This window comes from Lynx canadensis, chromosome B2 (assembly GCF_007474595.2).
Source record: "Lynx canadensis isolate LIC74 chromosome B2, mLynCan4.pri.v2, whole genome shotgun sequence".
Lineage (NCBI taxonomy): Eukaryota > Metazoa > Chordata > Mammalia > Carnivora > Felidae > Lynx > Lynx canadensis.
Window position 1 is genome coordinate 101,170,083 of NC_044307.1, and position 18,447 is coordinate 101,188,529.

Genomic DNA, 18,447 nt, shown 5'->3' on the forward strand with positions numbered 1-18,447 from the left:
TCAGTATATTATCTCATTTAATCTTCAGAGCGGCCTTCATGGGAGCCATTGGTGCCGGGGGCCTCATAAATATTCTGGGCTTGCAGTGCTCTGAAGAAAACCATAAGCACAAGTCTTCCCTGACAAAGCCAGCCCAATCCTGACCCTATTCCTTGTGATTAGATGCTTTTGGGAGCCGGGGCCAGGGCAAAGAAAGGCATGGTAAATTAGTGTGCTATATACTTTCATTTCCTGGGGGGTTTTCTTTCTTCTTTTTCACTTTTACTTATTTTTCAATTATAAACATAATACCTGCTTGCTATAACAAATTTAAGAAAAGTATATAAAGTTAGAAGGACAGTCTCTCTGTCTCTTCTTAATTCCCTGTCTGCACTCCCCCGCCCCACCCTGACTACCCCAAGCCATGATCACTGATAACAATTGGGGCAATTGTTCCAGACTTTTCAATGTACGGTGTTTAAACATATATAGCTTTTAAAAATAACACATATGGGATAAACACTGCATCTTGCTTTTCTGCTTGATCTTTTTTTTATATAAAGTCAGAATGTGTATTTTATTCTGTGTAACAGAGGTCTAGTAGTCCGTTGTATAAATAAATCTCAAATTACTTATCTGTCCCCTTACTGAGCGGCATTTGAGTTGTTTTCCTTTTCACTGTAATACAACAGTGCTTTACTAAGCATCCCTGTTCATGTGTTTTCATATGCTTGTTTACCGTTTCCCTGGGATAGATCCTGTAAGTGCATCTGCGGGGCCAAGGAAGCACATTTAAAATTTTGATAAATAGGGAGATTGCCTTCCAGAAGATTGTACCAATTTATACTCCTGCCAAGAGTAGACGGGGGTGTTCATTGCCCCATAACCCCACTAACACTGGATGTTCTCTGACGTTTTTATCTTTTTGCATATCTAATTAGGAAAATGGTATCTTAAAAAATTTTGCATATATACATTTTTCTTAAATTTAGTAATGTTACATACGCTTACTGACTGTATGTCTTCTCTGAATTATTCCCTTCTCCTGTCCAAGTTCTCCCCTCTGCCTTTCATCACCTCTCCTCCCCCCAGGACCCCCAGTGGTCCCCTTCTCACCGCTTTGGTGGAAGGAAATGGTATACAGAGCCAGGGCAAGGCAGTTGATGAGAGAAATCTCATCAGAAGGTATTAGAGACAAAAAGATTCCCCAGTCAGAGATGTTTGCATTTTAAAAGAGTCTGCCCGGAGGGGGCAATTTGCACTCACCTCCAAAGACTGGATTGCTGGTGGGGTCATTTCAGACTTCAGCACAAAAAATATTTCCACGTGGGAAGATCTTTCTGGGATCCTTGAATCATAAGGAGTTAATGCTTTCTTTGTCTGTCATAACCAGGCTTTCTCCTGTTAGTGGGGAAAGGCAACTGCCTGGGACTTAGTATCACAAAGCCCTTACTAAGTATTCACACTTCTACACATTAATCTTAGGAATTCATCAGAAATGCAGAAAAAAACTCCTATACATGATTGTCCTAGCATTGCTTATTGGATCAGAAACTGGAAACTAGTAACAATGTCCAACAATGGAGAATAGCTTAAAAACAATTTGGTAGATCCATCTGATAAAATACATGCAGCACTTTTTTTTTTTTTTTTGAGAGAGAGAGAGAGAGAGAGAGCGCGCGCGCGCACACACACACATGTGCATATGCAGGGGGAGGGGCGGAGGGAGGGAGGAGGAGAGGGGGGCAGAAAGGAGGAGGGGGGAAAGGAGGAGATATATATCTGACATATATTTTATATGTCAAAACCCCAATAAGGAATTATATTTAGGTGACAGAAGTATGAATTGAACTTTTAGGCATATTTCAATTTTGAGAGCAAAATTCTGATTCTGATTTTTTTTGATCAGAAAAATCATCTTTAAATGCACAGAGTAGAATGTTAAAAAGTAGTTTATGGTATTATCCTCCCAGAATTATTCCCTTTTATCCTGGAAATCATTGAGAAATAAATGTACCCCTGACCCTGCCAAGGTCCAGGCCTCAGTGATTCACATGTAAGGAATTCGGCCACCACATCCATCCTATTACTGGGCCCAGAGAGCAGGCCGAGGTGTCTACAACCCCAGTCAGTGACTTCCCAGCCTCCCAAACTCAAGGTCTCAGCTTTAGGCCTCAGAGCCTCTTTCTCCCTGAGCTTGCTGCTTCCACACCTCCTGGCATCACTCTTAACCTCACATTTATTCCTACTTTTTCTTCCAACTGTCTTCTAAGCTCCTTTAAGATTTAGCTCAAGTGTCCCTCTGGAAATCTCCCCAGATCAGCACCTCGTCAGGCTGTTTGCTTCTGCTCTGCCTGTCAAAACACCTAATGTCAGTACGGCATCTACTCATGGGCTTGCCTACCTCCCCCTCCAGAAGGCAAGCTTTTGTACATCAGGGCAACAGTTTCTGTCCCTCCTTTTTAAAAAAAAATATGAATTAATGAATTACTGTGTTGCTCTATTCACTTTAGGGGGCTTTATACAAAGTGTGCTTGTATAAATACATAAACTGTGATTGGTTATAGGATTTTTGATTCTTTTTTTTTTTTAAGTTTATTTATTTTGAGAGAGAGAGAGAGAGAGAGCACGAATGGGGGAGGGACAGAGAGAGAGAATCTCAAGCGGGCTCCACACAGCGCAGAGCCTGACACGGGGCTCAAACCCACGAACCACAAGATCATGACCTGAGCCGAAGTCAGATACTTAACCAACTGAGCTACCCAGGTGCCCCAGCATTTTTGATTATTTCTATAATTTATTTCAAAGCTAGGCATCAGACCAAAGAGTCTGACCATTTGAACTGCTTTTTTGTACCACGTTTATTTGCTAAGAAAAATATATCTCACAGCCCTGTGACTTCCCAGTAGCCTTAACGGAGACTGAACATCAAGAATTGTAATGAACCTTTTATCTCAGGCTAAGACTTTATCACTTCCAGAGACACTTACTGCACTGATACACATTACTCACTCATCCGCTCATTCAGAAATAATTTCCTCAGAGTCTAGCGTATGCTGGCCACTATGCTAAACGCTGAAAAATTATGGATTAAGGATATACCTTTGCTGTTGTGCTGGAGGGAGAGGTAGACGAGTCCATGAGTAGATGCATACTGATATTAGGTGTTCTGACAGGCAGAGCACAAGGAAACGGAGAGCCCGAAGAAAGGATTGATCTGGGGAGTTTTCCAGAGGGACCCTGGAGCTAAGTCTTACAAGGTGATGGTTGTATAACTCTGTGAATATACTACAATTCATTGAATTGTACACCTAAGTGGGTAAAGGGTGAACTTTACAGTATGTTGATTAGATCTGTAAAGCTGTTTGAAAAAAGAGGTATAGAACTGGGTCAAATGTGCACGAAGGGGACGAACATCCTGGATAGAGAAGAACAAGGGCAAATGCTTGGAGGTGTAAAGGAGTTAGACAGGTTTCGGGGGACTGCGGTCCTTGGGGGTGGCCAGGGTTAGAGTAGAGGTGGGTGGCTCAAGTCTCCAATGGGGTTTAAGTAACAGCATCATAAGAGCAACTCGGTCTTCATGTGATGGCATGAATCCAGAGTTTCAATAACATTCCGGCATTTTTGACTGAAGGCCTCTTTCTTTGCCAAAACTAAGATGGAGAAGCAGCTGGGAAGAACCCGGATGCCCAAGAATGAAGACAACAAAAATATACTCTAGAAGTCATTTGGGTCATCTCCCTGCCTGTAGGCAGGTTTCAATTAAACTGAGACAGAAGGATCCATTTTCTCCTTAAAGTTTTATAGAGAAGGAGGTTCCAAGTGGGACAGGCTTTGGGCTAAGATGAAGCATTCTTCTGGAAAGCCCCTATTCTGGGAAGCAGAATGCCTTCCCTGCATTCTGACCTATCTGTGCTGGTCTAGAGACGTGAGACATGGACACAAGGCCTTGTTTACTTAGTTACCCAGCCCGGAATGTCCACAGGAGGTGAAGTTCACTTACATGGCACCTGGTGATGGGGACCTCCAGGACACTGGTAATGACAGTTCCACTGAGCATGAGGGCTGGGAGGCAGCATCTGTACACACGCTGGGTACCTCCGAGGTTCAAACTGAGGGAACTCCCTGGACCTGAGAGGTCTGGGGAGGTCCTGGGGGTAACACACAGAGGTGAGGGGCAGGGGCCTTTCCAGCTGCCTGATGCCCAGGACATCCTGGGGCTGGGAATCATACCCCGTGTCTATTGTAGGCAGATCTGGAGCTGCTCGGTTCCTGTGGGGCCGGGGCTGTTGCACCGTCTCTTGGTTACTGCCCGAGGAGTCTGCCGAGGCATTAGGTAAACTTTGGTCTGATTTCTCTGAGTCATGGCCAGTGTCAGGAGAAGCTGCTGAAAGCTGAGATTCTAGCCATTGATTCCGTTTTTCCATAAATGAAAACTGATGCTCCAGGGGGAGGGCTCCAACCACAGACTCAGGCTCGTGCTGGCAGGCTGCAGAGGAACCCGAGGGAAAATCTTTGCCTGGGTCCGGGTGTCTCCTCCAGAAGCTGTCTTCGCTCTCCTCCAGGATTTTAGTGCGCAGGCAGGTGACATGCTGGGACACAGGCCGCAGGTGATTGGAAAGTTTCAGGGGTGGATGAGCCTGAGAAAAGTCTCCTGAGGAACAGTGAGGGGTTTGGGGTACAGACAAGCCGTTGGGTGCCATGTTCCTTAGATTTGGAGCAGGTGGTTCGGATGCCTCTTCCCGGGAACAGCCTGGGATCGGTTTCAGTAAGTGACTTGGGTATGGTTCTGATTCATCAACCTCCACAGGAATGCTTCGGTTCATCCTAGTTTCTGGAACAAGAGAAAACATGCCACAGCCTTAGAAGACAGATCATCTCCTGGAGCCCCTACTTTATGGCCTTAAGAGACCTCGCTCGAGATGTGGTTTCAGTTAATAGCAGTGTGACACCAACGTGTTTCAAAGCCCCAGTCACATAAAGTTGTTCACTCATTCTCTAGGCAAAGGCTCTAGTACTTATTAAGATACTTTTACATGGAAGGCGATTCAAAGAATGTGACAGGACTGTCATGCAGCAGACAGCACAATGGGAAGACAGATGAATATCAACAGCTAAGTATGGAGGAGGGAAATTATAATGTGGGCTGCTGTGTGTGTGTGTGTGTGTGTGTGTGTGTGTGTGTGTGAAGGGTACACAAGACATTGATTGGTCTGCCTTTGAGGATGCCTCTGAGGATGCAGTGGGGAGAGAGTGTCCACCTTATAAACTTTAAAAATGTTGCTTCATTTTTAATCAAACAAAAAACATTAAAAAAAAAAAAACAACAAAAAAAGAAAGTGTGAGTTAAAAAGCACGGAGAAAAGGTCATAGTGACATTTCCCACTTAACAACTATAGATTGTTTTCTGGACTTAATTCCCTCTGGCACTATGCTTACAGTCAAGGTAGCCGTGGCCGTCTGGTTTGTGATGAACTGGCTGAACTAGCAAGGCTGGCTAAACTAGCCTTTAGCCTACAGTCCGAGTAATATTGGTTTTACCTGTAAAAATAGAACCCGTAATCAACATGATGGAGTAAAAGAGAAAATTAGCCTCCCCTTATCATTAGTTTGCTTGAGATGACGTCCCAGGACACCTAAGCTCCAGCGGAAGGCAGGAGGCAGGCAGGGAAAAAAGAGTACGGGAGTGACTGACGGCCTGCAGAAAGTTCCAGAGCAGGTGTAGTGGTAGGGAGACCACGAAAAAAAGACATCCCAGAGGTCTGTTCCGTGAAGGCCTTGTACACAGTATACCTCAAATATCATACAGAGGATACAGGTGGTGCTCTGCTGGTGGATTTTTAAATGCCTATTTGGGGTTCCTGGAGAATTTCAGCCATATACATTTACTGAGGGCGTGCTGTGCCCCAGATCGTGATGTACGTCAATTGTCCCTCTAAGCCAAGTGTTGAAGACTATGAACTCCCCTTCTCTTGAGCCCTGTATCCGTCCCAATGGGAACCTGACAGCACCCGTTTTAAGGTGCTCCCCTCTGAGCAGAGGTGGGGCCGGCAATTTCCTACCAAATTTATCTTCAGTGCCTGTAGGCAGAAACTTCTATCTGCCTCCCCACCCCCTGCCAGGTGAACTCCAACACTTCTCCTTAGCCTCACTTGGTAACAAACGTACCCATCTGCTGCAAACAACCTTTGTGCTGTTTTCTGGCCCGGAAGAAAACTCTTTTAGTGTCTAATTCCTGGCTGGCCCTCTCTCCCTCCCTGCCTCATTTCCCCTTCTCCTGGCTGGCTGACCCCCCCCCCACCCCCCACCCCGCCTTCTTGGCAGCCGGCTGGGCGGTGCGTGCCCCTGGCCTCTGGACTCTGCAGAAAAGAGACCTCATCACCTACCTCGATTAGACCTTGTAAAAACGAACAGGAACCTACCCCAAACACAAATATCTCAGCTATTTATTATTTTTGAGTGCTCACCATTGTTTTCCTCTCTGTCTTACACTTTTTCTACAGCTGTGAAATTGGATATGCCACACAACATGCTCTTCGGCTGGTCAGGAAACAAAGGCATTTTCTGAGGGGGTGGCTGAGTGTTGTGTAACCTCCTGCAAGCGTCTGTGGGCCCACAGCTGAGTGGAAGGGCAAGGAGGTGCCCCGAGTGAGGGAGCTAGCAAAAGGCCTGCACTCTGTCAACGATTTCTTGTTACGTGATTCAGGTGCCACAGTTTACATTCTCCCTGGGTTTAGAAAAAAAAATTTTTTAACGTTTATTTATTTTTTGAGTGAGAGACAGAGAAACAGAGAGAGACAGATCATGAGTGGGGGAGGGGCAGAGAGAGAAACACAGAATCTGAAGCAGGCTCCAGACTCGGAGCTGTCAGCACAGAGCCCGATGCGGGGTTTGAACTCATGAACTGTGAGATCATCACCTGAGCCCAAGTCAGACACTTAACTGACTGAGCCACCCAGGCACCCCTCTCCCTGGGTTTTTTTTTTTTTTTTTTTTTTTTTTTTTAATTTTTTTTAACGTTTTTTTATTTTATTTTTGAGACAGAGAGAGACAGAGCATGAACAGGGGAGGAGGAGAGAGAGAGGGAGACACAGAATCAGAACCAGGCTCCAGGCTCTGGGCCATCAGCCCAGAGCCCAACGCGGGGCTCGAACTCACGGACCGTGAGATCGTGACCTGAGCTGAAGTCGTACGCTCAACCGACTGAGCCACCCAGGCGCCCCCTCCCTGGGTTTTTAAATGTGAATACCTTAATACTTTATTGGGGGTGGGGGTGTGGCTAGATGGCTCAGTCAGTTAAGCATCCTATTCTTGATTTCAGCTCAGGTCACGATTCCAGGGTTGGGGGATCGAGCCCTGTGTTGGCTCCACGCTGGGCATAGAGCCTGCTTGAGATTCTCTCCCGCCTTCACCTTTCCCTCTGTCCCTCCCCAACTCCTCCAAACAATAAATTAAAAAAAAAAAAATGTGATTACCTTACAAGTATTTTCCTAAAAATTGCAAATTCCAAACCTTCCAGGGGCTTGAAAGAAGCTAATAAAAAAAAGTGACAAGCGTGGCCATCTCACATAACTGGAAATCTGAGGTCTATCTTATGGTGGGAATTCTACAATTAAAACTGTTCTGAAATTAAACTAAAACTACCCCTTGGATGGTAGTAAGGATCAGCCGGCAATAAATGGCCTCTGGGGAAAGCTATGGGATTAGTAAACCATAAAAGGCAAAACAACCCTTGGTGTTTTAAACGTGTCACTATCAAATATTCAAAGAGCAAATAATTACTGAACCTACTATGTGTCCAACTCTGTGCTCTATAACCTCCTTCTGAGGCATGGGCTGAATGAAACCCTTTTTTTAATAACAAGTAATACTTGCAAGTGATACAAAGTTCAAGAGTACAAAAGGGTATACAGTGAATGGTAATCAAAAGTATTTCTAAAGCCTTAAAAAGCATTATTCCTGCCCTCATGTTGCCTGTGATCCAGAACAAGAGAGAAAACTAATAGAGGAAATCAAAAGCCCTATCTCAGGGCCTTTGCACTTGCTGTTCTGTCTTCTCTGAACACTCTTTGTCTACATGTCTGCAGGGCTTGCTTCCTTTCTCCTTCAGGTCTCCTTCTCAAGTGTTTACTTGCCCTTCTCACTCCCTGTCTCTCTTCCCTGCTTCACCATCCTTTCCAGTAGTTATCATCACATCTTACATACTACAAAATGTGTGTTATAACTGCAAATATCTAATACATTCCTTAATTGTTTATTGTTTCTCTCCTCCCCCAGAATTTAAACTTCATGAGGATGTGATTTTTGACTGTTGGGCTCATGGCTATCTTCTCACCATCTAGAGCTGTACCTGGCACACAAATATTTGTGGACTGAATAAGTGATGGATGCCTGTTTTTGGAAAGAGTACAGATCTGTGTGGCTGGAAGGATCACTGACAGTGAGAATATCAGGCACCACGGTGGGTAGCAAGGAATATTGGGTGGACCAAGTACTCACAGTTCTTAAAGTTACTCCACTTGGGGACCCTTCCCCCTTACATCCTTGCTTCTTCTCAAATATTTATTAAGGGCTCACTAAGTGTCAGGCCCCAAGGTGAGTCTGGGCCATGCCTACGAGGTCCCATCGGTGAGCAGGGTTGACCGTGAACCTTGCTTGCAGAATACAGGTGTTTCTACCATCTAAAGGGAACATCTGGTATTCTGTTCCAGATAGGGAGCTGGTCTGTTCATGCATCATCAGGCTTTGCCCGGAACAGTGGAGGGTGGGCATGCCTCCCAGCTACCACGTGGGTCCCTCCCAGCCCTAGATCCCTGCCAGAACTGGCAAAACAAACCCTGATACACAAATGGTGTCACTGAGAACAACTACACGCAAATGCCGCACCAGAGGGTCATGGGCAGATTAGTGGGAAATGGCCGTTTCGTTTTTGGTCTTTAATGTCAATATTGTAAAAATGCTACACATTAAAAATACTCATTCAATATCTCCCACGGCTAATATTTCCATTTTTCCCTGTTTTATTCCAGGGCTTGTCACATGATATCCACATGGTTACATGGCCTGTGCTCCAGTCCCCAACAGGGGGTGGCACTTGGAGTGAAATGGAAAAACCTCTGTGTCCTACCACTGTTCTAGAGGAGAAGGCTCTGACTCCCCAGAGGGACAGAAGAGCTGCCAGCCAGGACCCTGCAAGCCTGAGTGGCAATGCCCCGGACAGATGCTCGTGGACATCCTGTCCCACTCAGCAAGCCTGGGGGAAGCTGGGACCGGTCAGCTGGTCAGCCAGGAGGATAATTGTCAAGTCTACCTGGCCTCGGGGCAAATTCCTGGGGAAAGGGAGAGGCTAGAGGGTGAGAGAACTCAACTCAAGGGAGTCTTCTGGCTCAGAATCTCTTTTTGAGGCTCAGAACACAGGTGCTCAAGCCCCACACCTAGAGATTCTGAGGTGAGGTCAGGGCTCCCGTGTATCTTTAAGTCCCACAGGTACTCAGATTCTCTTGTACTGTACTTCTCTTGTACTCTGTGATCTGTGACATTTGGCAGGAACTATCAGAATTTTAAACGTTTATGCCCTTTGACCTAGTAATTTCACTTCTAAGAATTTCCTCCACAGGGATAAGGGTGTACCCTGGGAAATGAAGAGGCTCTGAAGATAGGCGATGCAGCCTTGTTTGTAATAGCAAAGACTAGAAACAACCCACATGTGCAGAAAGGTTCTAATTTTTTTTTAAATTTTTTTTAACGTCTATTTATTTTTGAGACAGAGAGAGACAGAGCATGAATGGGGGAGGGTCAGACAGAGAGGAAGACACAGAATCTGAAACAGGCTCCAGGCTCTGAGCTGTCAGCACAGAGCCCGACGCGGGGCTCAAACTCACGGACCGCGAGATCATGACCTGAGCCGAAGTCTGCCGCCTAACCGACTGAGCCACCCAGGCGCCCTGGAAAGGTTCTAATTTTTAAAAACTGTGGTCCGGCCAAACAACGACTGCTCTGTGTCTTTTTTAAAAAGACAAAGGAAGTGCTCTGGGGACTGATGTGGAACGATGTCCAAGGTTTATTTGTGAAGTTAGGAAAAGTAAAGAGGAGAACAGTGTGCAGAGCATGCTACCCTTTGTACGATCTGAGGTTGTGTATGCACATGCCATCTCGTCAGAAATTTGGAACAACGGTCGCCTCTGGAAAGGGAACTGGATGGCTGGGGAATGGGAACAGGAGGGACGCTTGCTTTCCGGAGCATTTTATACCTTATATATCTACTTAAAAGATAGGAGAAAAGGAAAAGCTTCAGAGTGGTCCTGCTGTTCACAAAGATTAAGAACCAACCGTGAAGGAAGGGGAGGCATGTGTCTGAAAAGACAAAAGACCATTCCACTGAGGGTGAAAACATTTGCCCCCCCGGGGGCAGGAATGGGTGGGCACCAGCCAGGAACAGAGGGCTAGTCTGGAGTACACACAGCTAGGCTGAAGCAGTCATGCACGGGAGTCTGGTTCTGATTCACTGAGTTGACCCAAAAGACGCTAACTTCCCTTCTCTTGAATCTCATTGCCCTTTGGACAGTGAGCTGTGGTTCTAGCCCTTGATTCTGACCGCAACTTTCTTCAAACCCGGCGGTTTTTCTCTGTCCAAGTCTCGTCTTTGGCTTCCTTTCTGCCTCCTCTGGCCTGAAACCTTTCTCTTAGCATATCCACTCTACCTTGAGTAGCCTGATTTTGCAGATAAGCTCTTATCCAGATGGCAGCGGTTCCAACATCCCATGTGACAATGCTCCCTGGTGTCCCATTCACAGAATTTCCCACCCCCTCCTCCCTTTTCCTGCACACAGCTCTTAGTCAATCCCCTGGAGCTGCCTCCAACTCTTTGCTGGTATCTGTTCCCGGCAACTTTTTTCTTCTCCAGCACATCCTGCCTTAAATTCTTAGTTTCTTGAAACAGAGCCTATTAAGTCTTCAAAACACGATTTTTCTGATCTCACAGTTCATAAAAAAGCTTCTTTTCCTTCCCTCATCCCAACCTTCCTTTCTGCATGTCCATTACATACCGCCCTGGCCTGAGTGCAAAACAAGTTCTCTCAGGGCACACGTGAAGAGACTTCATGTCCACGTTCGCAGTGAACTGTGGCTTCTGCTTTCCAGATGGACTTACTCTGAACCAACACATATTTCTAGGATGTAGTATTTAAATGCACAGGCTCTACATTCAAACTCCCCACGTTTTAATTCTTTCTTTGCCAGCTGCATGATTAGAAGTGAGACCTTGAGAAAATTACTTTACTTCCCCGGGCCTCATTTTTCTAATATGTAAAATGGGGGAAAGACCATTTGTCTTACAGGGATGTTGTGAGGATAAAAGAAGATGGAAATAAAATGCTGACTGCAGAACCCGGCCTATATCAAGCTCTCAAAAAACAAAACCTGTTTTATTATTGTTACAACTGATTTGGCTTTAGAACTTTCTTCTAGACTATGTTCACTGGTTTTATACCCAAATGCTAGCGTTATTATATGAGCCTAATGAATGAAGACCATATCTTTTTTTTTTTTTTTTTTTTTTTTTTTTTTTTTTTTTCAACGTTTATTTATTTTTGGGACAGAGAGAGACAGAGCATGAACGGGGGAGGGGCAGAGAGAGAGGGAGACACAGCATGGGAAACAGGCTCCAGGCTCTGAGCCATCAGCCCAGAGCCCGACGCGGGGCTCGAACTCACGGACCGCGAGATGGTGACCTGGCTGAAGTCGGACGCTTAACCGACTGCGCCACCCAGGCGCCCCAAGACCATATCTTCTTAACCAATATATATATTTATGGCACATTCGATACGCATGGCCTCTTGTCTTAAAAAGAGCTGGGCCAGACAGGGTATGTCCTATAACTTTCCCATTCCTATTTCACAGAGGGTTAGAGATACATTAAGTAGCTCTTCCAAAGTCACAGCTGAATCTAGCCTATAGATCTCCGAGATCTTTCCATTAAACCACATAGATCAGGAGCAAACTTTTTCCGTAAAAGTCCAGAGAGTAAAGAGTTCACGCTTTATGGACCACAGATGGTCTCTGTCTCATACTCTTGCTTATTTAAAAAATTTGTTTTTAAGCAACACTTTAAAAATACAAAAGCCATTTTTAGCAGTATGCTGTAGCAAAAACAGACTATGGGCCACATTTGGCCTGAGGGTTATAGTTTACCAATGGCTGATACAGATTACACTGATAAAATACAAAGAAACCTTCCCCTTTATTAGTAGTAACTGCTAATATTTGTTGAATGTTTACTATGTGTCAAATATTGTTCCAAGTGCTTTACATGTATTAACTTATTTCATCCTCATAGCTACCTTATTTGGTAGGTATGATTGTCAACCTCATTTTACAGATGGGGAAACCGAGACAAAGGGAGGTTAAGTGACTTTCCCAAGGTCACATGTCCAGTAAGCAGCACAGACAGGATTCAAATCCAAGCAGCTCAGCACCAGAACCCGTGCACTTAACAATCTGTTTCTTGGTTAAGAACCCTGACTTTGAAGGGCAGGGGAGGGGATTGGAGCAGCTGAGTAACCCCTGGAAGCTTCTGGAATGAATATGTTTCAGACTCTTCACCTTGAAGCTAAGGAGGTGTGGATACGGGCCACCTGTGTTTTATAAAGGATTACCGGGCGGGAAACCTGTGGTGGCTTTCCTTCATTCCAGTACAATAGAGGACATGGATGAGGACTGCAGAGGCATCTTGATTTGAGAAAAGCACTTGATTGGATCTCATTAAATTTTAATCATAAACTGAATTCAAAATAAATTGAAAACTGGTTGACAGAGCACAAACAAAGGGTGATGATAAATGGTGATGCATCTAGAGAGGGGATATCTTCCAGGGGACGCCTCTGAGGCAAGGACGGATGGGATTTAATGAAGGTGTTATGTCCCTGGAAGAAGACAAATAGCGAGAAACAGAGGAAGGGCAGGAGTGAGCAGCCTGAGTAATTAATAAACCACATTACCAGCTCCTAAATAATCAAGGCTTGCTGTTCACCAACCACGTGGATTTTTTTTTTTTTTTAAAGAATTCTTTGGGTCAACAATAGTCTTGAAGAGTCCTAGAGGCACACACCATGAATATTTCAGGTGGACGTAATAAATATATACATTTACAGCTAGAAAGATCCTCAGATCCAATTTGGATCCGATACTTTCAATTACAGATTCTCAAGGTCTTACTTCATTCTGCAGAGAGTAATTTTTTTTTTTTTATAAATTAAAAGTCTAAAAGCCATGTTATTAAAAAAAAAATCTTTCAACTCATTAATGCTCTTTGTTTACTGCCCAAGTGCATGCAAACTTTCACAATGTCAGTTTGCTCAGTGGAGGCTGGTTTTGAGTGAACTGTTTGGCTCCAGTTCAAATTCCAGTGAATAAATACTTCCAAGTTTACTTGCAGAATTTCCCAGACAGAGAAGTTCTTCCATTTGGTGTGCCAGAGGATTGGAAGCAGTGGTGAGCCCTGGAGACAAGGGAACATTTACTGGCCCTTGTTCATCCCCTGCACGGTACAACTCACATCATGCTCAAGGCAGCACGGCATGACCTGACCTGATTTGAAGTTCACTCTGGAACTGTTCTGAGCCACTGAGCAAGGAGACCATGGACTAGTGGGAATGGACTGACCTGGCTATATTGTTAGTTGGTGATAAACATTTGGAGAGCAACCTCAAACCGGCCCAGGTTTTTGTTTGTTCTGCTCCGGATAAGGTTTCTCTCAGCACATGTCTGTGATTCTTAATTTCAGTCCAAGCCCTAGAGTGAAGACGAAGGGGCAGAAAGGAAAAATCAGGAGAGGAAGATGAAGGGATAGAACATAAGAAAGGAGAGGGGCGCCTGGGTGGCGCAGTCGGTTAAGCGTCCGACTTCAGCTCAGGTCACGATCTCACGGTCCGGGAGTTCGAGCCCCGCGTCGGGCTCTGGGCTGATGGCTCAGGGCCTGGAGCCTGCTTCCGATTCTGTGTCTCCTTCTCTCTCTGCCCCTCCCCCCTTCATGCTCTGTCTCTCTCTGTCTCAAAAATAAATAAAAACGTTAAAAAAAAATTTTAAAAGAAAGGAGAATGGAAGAGGAGAGACACAAGGAAAGAGGGGAAAACTTGAAGGACATTTAAAACAATTTGCCTTTTATTAGTGTAGGAGAGAGACTTATTTGTGATTTTTATGTATTACTGAATACGAGAAAGGGCAGTTGGAAGGGAAGAGAAAGAATGAATACAGTGAAAGGCAAGAGTGTTGTAGGTAAGCTGGTGAGCCAGGAAGAGCCTGGACGACAGCACCGAGGAGGAAGGCAGATCGGAGATGGCAGGGAGACCTAATGACCCTGAGAGGGGAAGAAGGAAAAACACTGGGACCCCAGGGCAGGAAAACAATGAGGCAGAAAAGAGCCAAGTTTTCCTCATCGCTGAGGGACCTGCCAAGATCCCAGCCAGCCTCGGTGTTCAGGGTGGAAGGAATGGGGACACGCAGGCTGGGGGCGGCAGTCAGTTCCATCACTCCCAAATCGCTCCACCTCGGCTGCCTGGTCAGGGAGCCAACCCAAACTGGCACAACTCTCCGGTTCAGCCGGTACATGAAAGGCCCCCCCACCTCCTCGGCCAGGGTACAACTTGCAGCCTCCGGGAAGGTCTAGATGCATGCACGCACTCACGCACAGAGCGACACGAGCGGCCAGGCATCGAAGTACATGTGGGCTAGTAGAGGCCTGCTGGTGAAGAGACGCAAAGAATGTCGGGGGGAGAAGGGACAGCTGGGGTTTCATGAACTAAAAATATCTTGGTGACAACGCACTTAGAAGAAACGGGAGAGGCCCAAGGGGAGAGCTTCTTGATTCCAATCCTCAGATGCTTTCTCACGAAAGGCCGGCAGGATTGTTTTGATAAGGAAATGTGGTCAAACATCAGGGGTCATTTCATTGGATCTGAAAGGAATATAAAGTTTAATGTGCCTCATCTGTGCCCTTGCCCCCGCCCCCAAACAGTTGCCTGCAATTGTTACATATTGTTATGGGCTAATCTAAAACTTCCTGCTGCAGAAAAATGGTTGGATTCAGGGTATTTCTGAGATTTCGATTCTGTGCAGGGTAGAACAGATTTCATTTAGACAAACTACCCACATAATCTATCTTTCTGAATGCCTGTTAAAGAATGCCTGCAAATCGAACTACCTTGTATTTTCAGAGCGTTTGAAAGTCACTAACTCCTTAACCCTGAGAGAAAGAAGCTTCAACACTTTGTCTTTGCACCCTCCAAGAGTCAGTATCCCTGAGTTAGGATGATGGTTCATCCATGCTGGTTCACTGCCCTGACTGCACTCCCTAGTCAGCCCACCACACACAGTGAGCAGAGGCACCACACTGTTTCATGACTGTCATCAAAAAATGACTTGGAGGGGCGCCTGGGTGGCTTAGTCGGTTAAGCGTCCGACTTCAGCTCGGGTCACGATCTCGCGGTCTGCAAGTTCGAGCCCTGCATCGGGCTCTGGGCTGATGGCTCAGAGCCTGGAGCCTGCTTCCGATTCTGTGTCTCCCTCTCTCTCTGCCCCTCCCCTGTTCATGCTCTGTCTCTCTCTGTCTCAAAAATAAACGTTAAAAAAAATTTTTTTAAAATGACTTGGAGCTGTAACACCAGATTAAGAATGGCTACGGGTGGTCTTTCTGGGTAAAAGCAGGGCTGGCGGCTGAGAGCAGTTAGCCTCATTTCAGATAATGGTGCTTCACCCTTCGAAATTAGAATCAGTAATTCATCACAGGTGAAACATCTCGAAATTCCTGCCCTCTCATCCCGGGGGGCATAGAGAGGGCCATCTAAGAACGTGACAATGACTACACCAGGGCCTTTCCACAGAAACAGTTTAGCAATACTGAAAGCACTGAGTCAGCCCATCCCCATCAGCCAGGGCCTGTTGGAACGGTAGTGACAAAAAATAATTGCCCAAAGAAATAATAATAACAACAACAACAACAACAATAATAAAGTAGTGGCTTGGAAAAGGTTAAGGATCCTGTGTCTGCCAGCTAATGTGTCCAATCATAGCCATCACCCTTACATGCTATTAGGATGTACTTCATAGCTTCCTTTCACCTCCCATTAAAGGCCCCACATGCAGCGATTGGTCTAGCCCAGGAGTGGTTTTCAGCTCCAGCTAAGTCAGTAATGCAACCTTCTGGAGCCAGGCTGGCCTGCCAGTTCTCTGGCCTGCCATGAATCTGTGGGCAAGTGCATAGGACAGTTCTTCCTGAGCAACCCAAATGGGACATGAACTAATTTAAGAAACCCCGTTTTATGTAACTAGAGCCAATAAAAACGCCTAAATTCCCAGCAGCCTCCCGCAGAGCCACGTGGCTGCCCAGCTTCCCCCAGCCTTTGGCCCTGACTGAGGCTTTTACCTTGTGCTTTGAGAACAGGTGAGTGAAACAGAAGTCAAAGCAGCTTATGTGATAAAAGCTTGAGCACCTATGAGGTGTTTGACAGTATACTTGTGCTAAAGGGTAGAAAAGGATTAAGAAACAAAGTCCTTTTCCTCAAGGAACTAACCATCTAGTAGCAGGAGGTAAAATTCACATGTTTGAATAGTCAGTAAACAAAGTAAGTCTTCCAAGATCACCCATTACGGCTAGCCCTCTGGGGACTCCCATTTTCCTAGCTTTATTTTGTGAGAAGGGAATTTAGACAAAATCATGTTAGTTCACCCCCCACACACATTTTATTGATGAAGAAATCCAGTCCTAGGGAAACCAAAGTGATTGCTTAAGCCACAAAGCCAGCAAGGAATGGAGTGAGGACTTGAAACGGAGTTTTTTGTCCTTTTTTATTATTTATTCGGTCTCTCCCCCCGCCCCGCATTAAAATTGCCCTATTCTAAGAGACCATCTTGAACTTGAAAGTCACATGAAACTTGATGAGCTTCTAAGATCGAGTAATAGCATTTCTCTCCTTGTTTTCTGTGCCAGCAAACGTCTGGGTTGCCTGGGAGGGGCGGGGGGCTGTGGGAGAGCGCTGGGAAGGCAGCCGGGAGCCAGCGCAGGGCTGAGCTGAACTTCCTGGCCCACGAATATGGGGTTGATCTTTTCCCTGCATGAAACAAGGATCGAGAAAACTGGGAGTTTTCCTTCCATCTTTGCCACTGACGTGTCCCGGGGCTGGAAGCCAATGACTTAATTTTTGCCATCCCTGGCTCCCTCCTTGGAGAAGTGAGGCTGGATTCTTAACCGAAACTTGTGGGACACGAAGTACTCAAACAAATGGTTCCCAGACAGCTCCGAGAAAACACCCGTGTGTGCGCTTTCCACCCCTCAAGAGTTAATCTCCTCTCGCCTGTCTGAAATACTAAACCACCAGCACTTTCTGGCAGCCAGATACTTAGGTGTCATTTTCTCAGCCCCAGCCGGTCTCTACACGAACAGGTTAAAAAGGTGGGGAGTGGAAGGTGGGGGGAAAGTAAGGCAGAACATTTCAGCGAAGGCGAAAACTGCTTTTGGAAAATGGGTCAGCAGCTAAAAAGTAAGGCCAGGCAGGCGACAGCTCTGAACGACTTACCTTAGCACCACCACGGACAGACAGACCGGCTGACGGGGTGGTCGTGCTCTCTCCTTCTCACACTCCACCTTGGGTCGCTCCCGCCTCCCTCCTCCCTCTCCAGGCCCAGGTAAGCGGTCGAACAAGCTCTGAAGCAGGAAGTGGAAGTTGTATGCAAATTTCTACGGAGGCTAGGAAGCCTCTGCCGAGAAAATCTCCCTGTGGGCAGTGAATCAACAGCTGAGAAGTCACTTTATTTCTTAAAACAGAAACCTCCTTCATTCACTAAAAAAGGCCACTGACTGACCAATTGGGGTGCATTTTTGTTTCCACCACCCAGCTAAGTAACTGCGGAGGAATGCCCGCACTGCCCTGGACCTCGGTGCTACTGCCGCGCCCCGGCCCTAGACAAGGTGTCTGGAGAGGGATTGGATTTGGGTGTTAAGATTGGTTATTCATTAGCTGCTCCAAAAGAGGAGATTAGGGGCAGATAGCGGGGTGGAGTGTGAGTCAAGAGCTTCTTACTATCTCTGTTTAAACGTCAGCATTTGCTGCCCTTGCTCATGTGGGGGCAGGACTCACTGCCCATCCCCATGTGAGCCTGCGTGCGTGCACACACGTGCATGCACACAAGCACAAGTATGCATGCACTGTCCTCCTTTGGCTGCGTTTTTCATGACCTCAAGTTTATTTCCTCTCCTTCCTTCTCCTTGTTTAATCCATAGACTGGAGAATTTATTGTCAAAGGAAGCACATGATGGGAGCTGTGGCCGCTAGAGCTCTGGAGTCGGAGGGATGTGGGTGTGAACTCAGTTCCGCCACTGGCCGACTGGGCACCACAGCCAGATGCCTGGGCAGGCACACTGTGCTCCTGGTGCTGGCCTTGCCTGCCCGTTGAAGAGTCCCAAGGGTCAGCACACAC

At 46.1% G+C, this 18,447-nt stretch overlaps 1 protein-coding gene across 2 annotated transcripts in view; it reads right to left on the reverse strand.

The window, feature by feature from the left end:
• Positions 1–18,228, reverse strand: part of TRAF3IP2 (TRAF3 interacting protein 2) — a 44,755-nt gene extending 26,527 nt beyond the window's left edge. Inside the window, exons 1-3 of one of the 2 annotated variants that reach the window (XM_030316175.1) lie at positions 17,547–18,228; positions 13,639–13,767; positions 3,983–4,813 (exon numbers count right to left, since the gene is read on the reverse strand). In XM_030316175.1, coding sequence (XP_030172035.1) covers positions 3,983–4,805 — 823 coding nt within the window. In that variant the 5' untranslated portion in view covers positions 4,806–4,813; positions 13,639–13,767; positions 17,547–18,228. The remainder of the gene's footprint in view (positions 1–3,982; positions 4,814–13,638; positions 13,768–17,546) is intronic. The other variant, XM_030316174.1, reaches the window with a different exon arrangement.
• Positions 18,229–18,447: the final 219 nt, after the last annotated feature.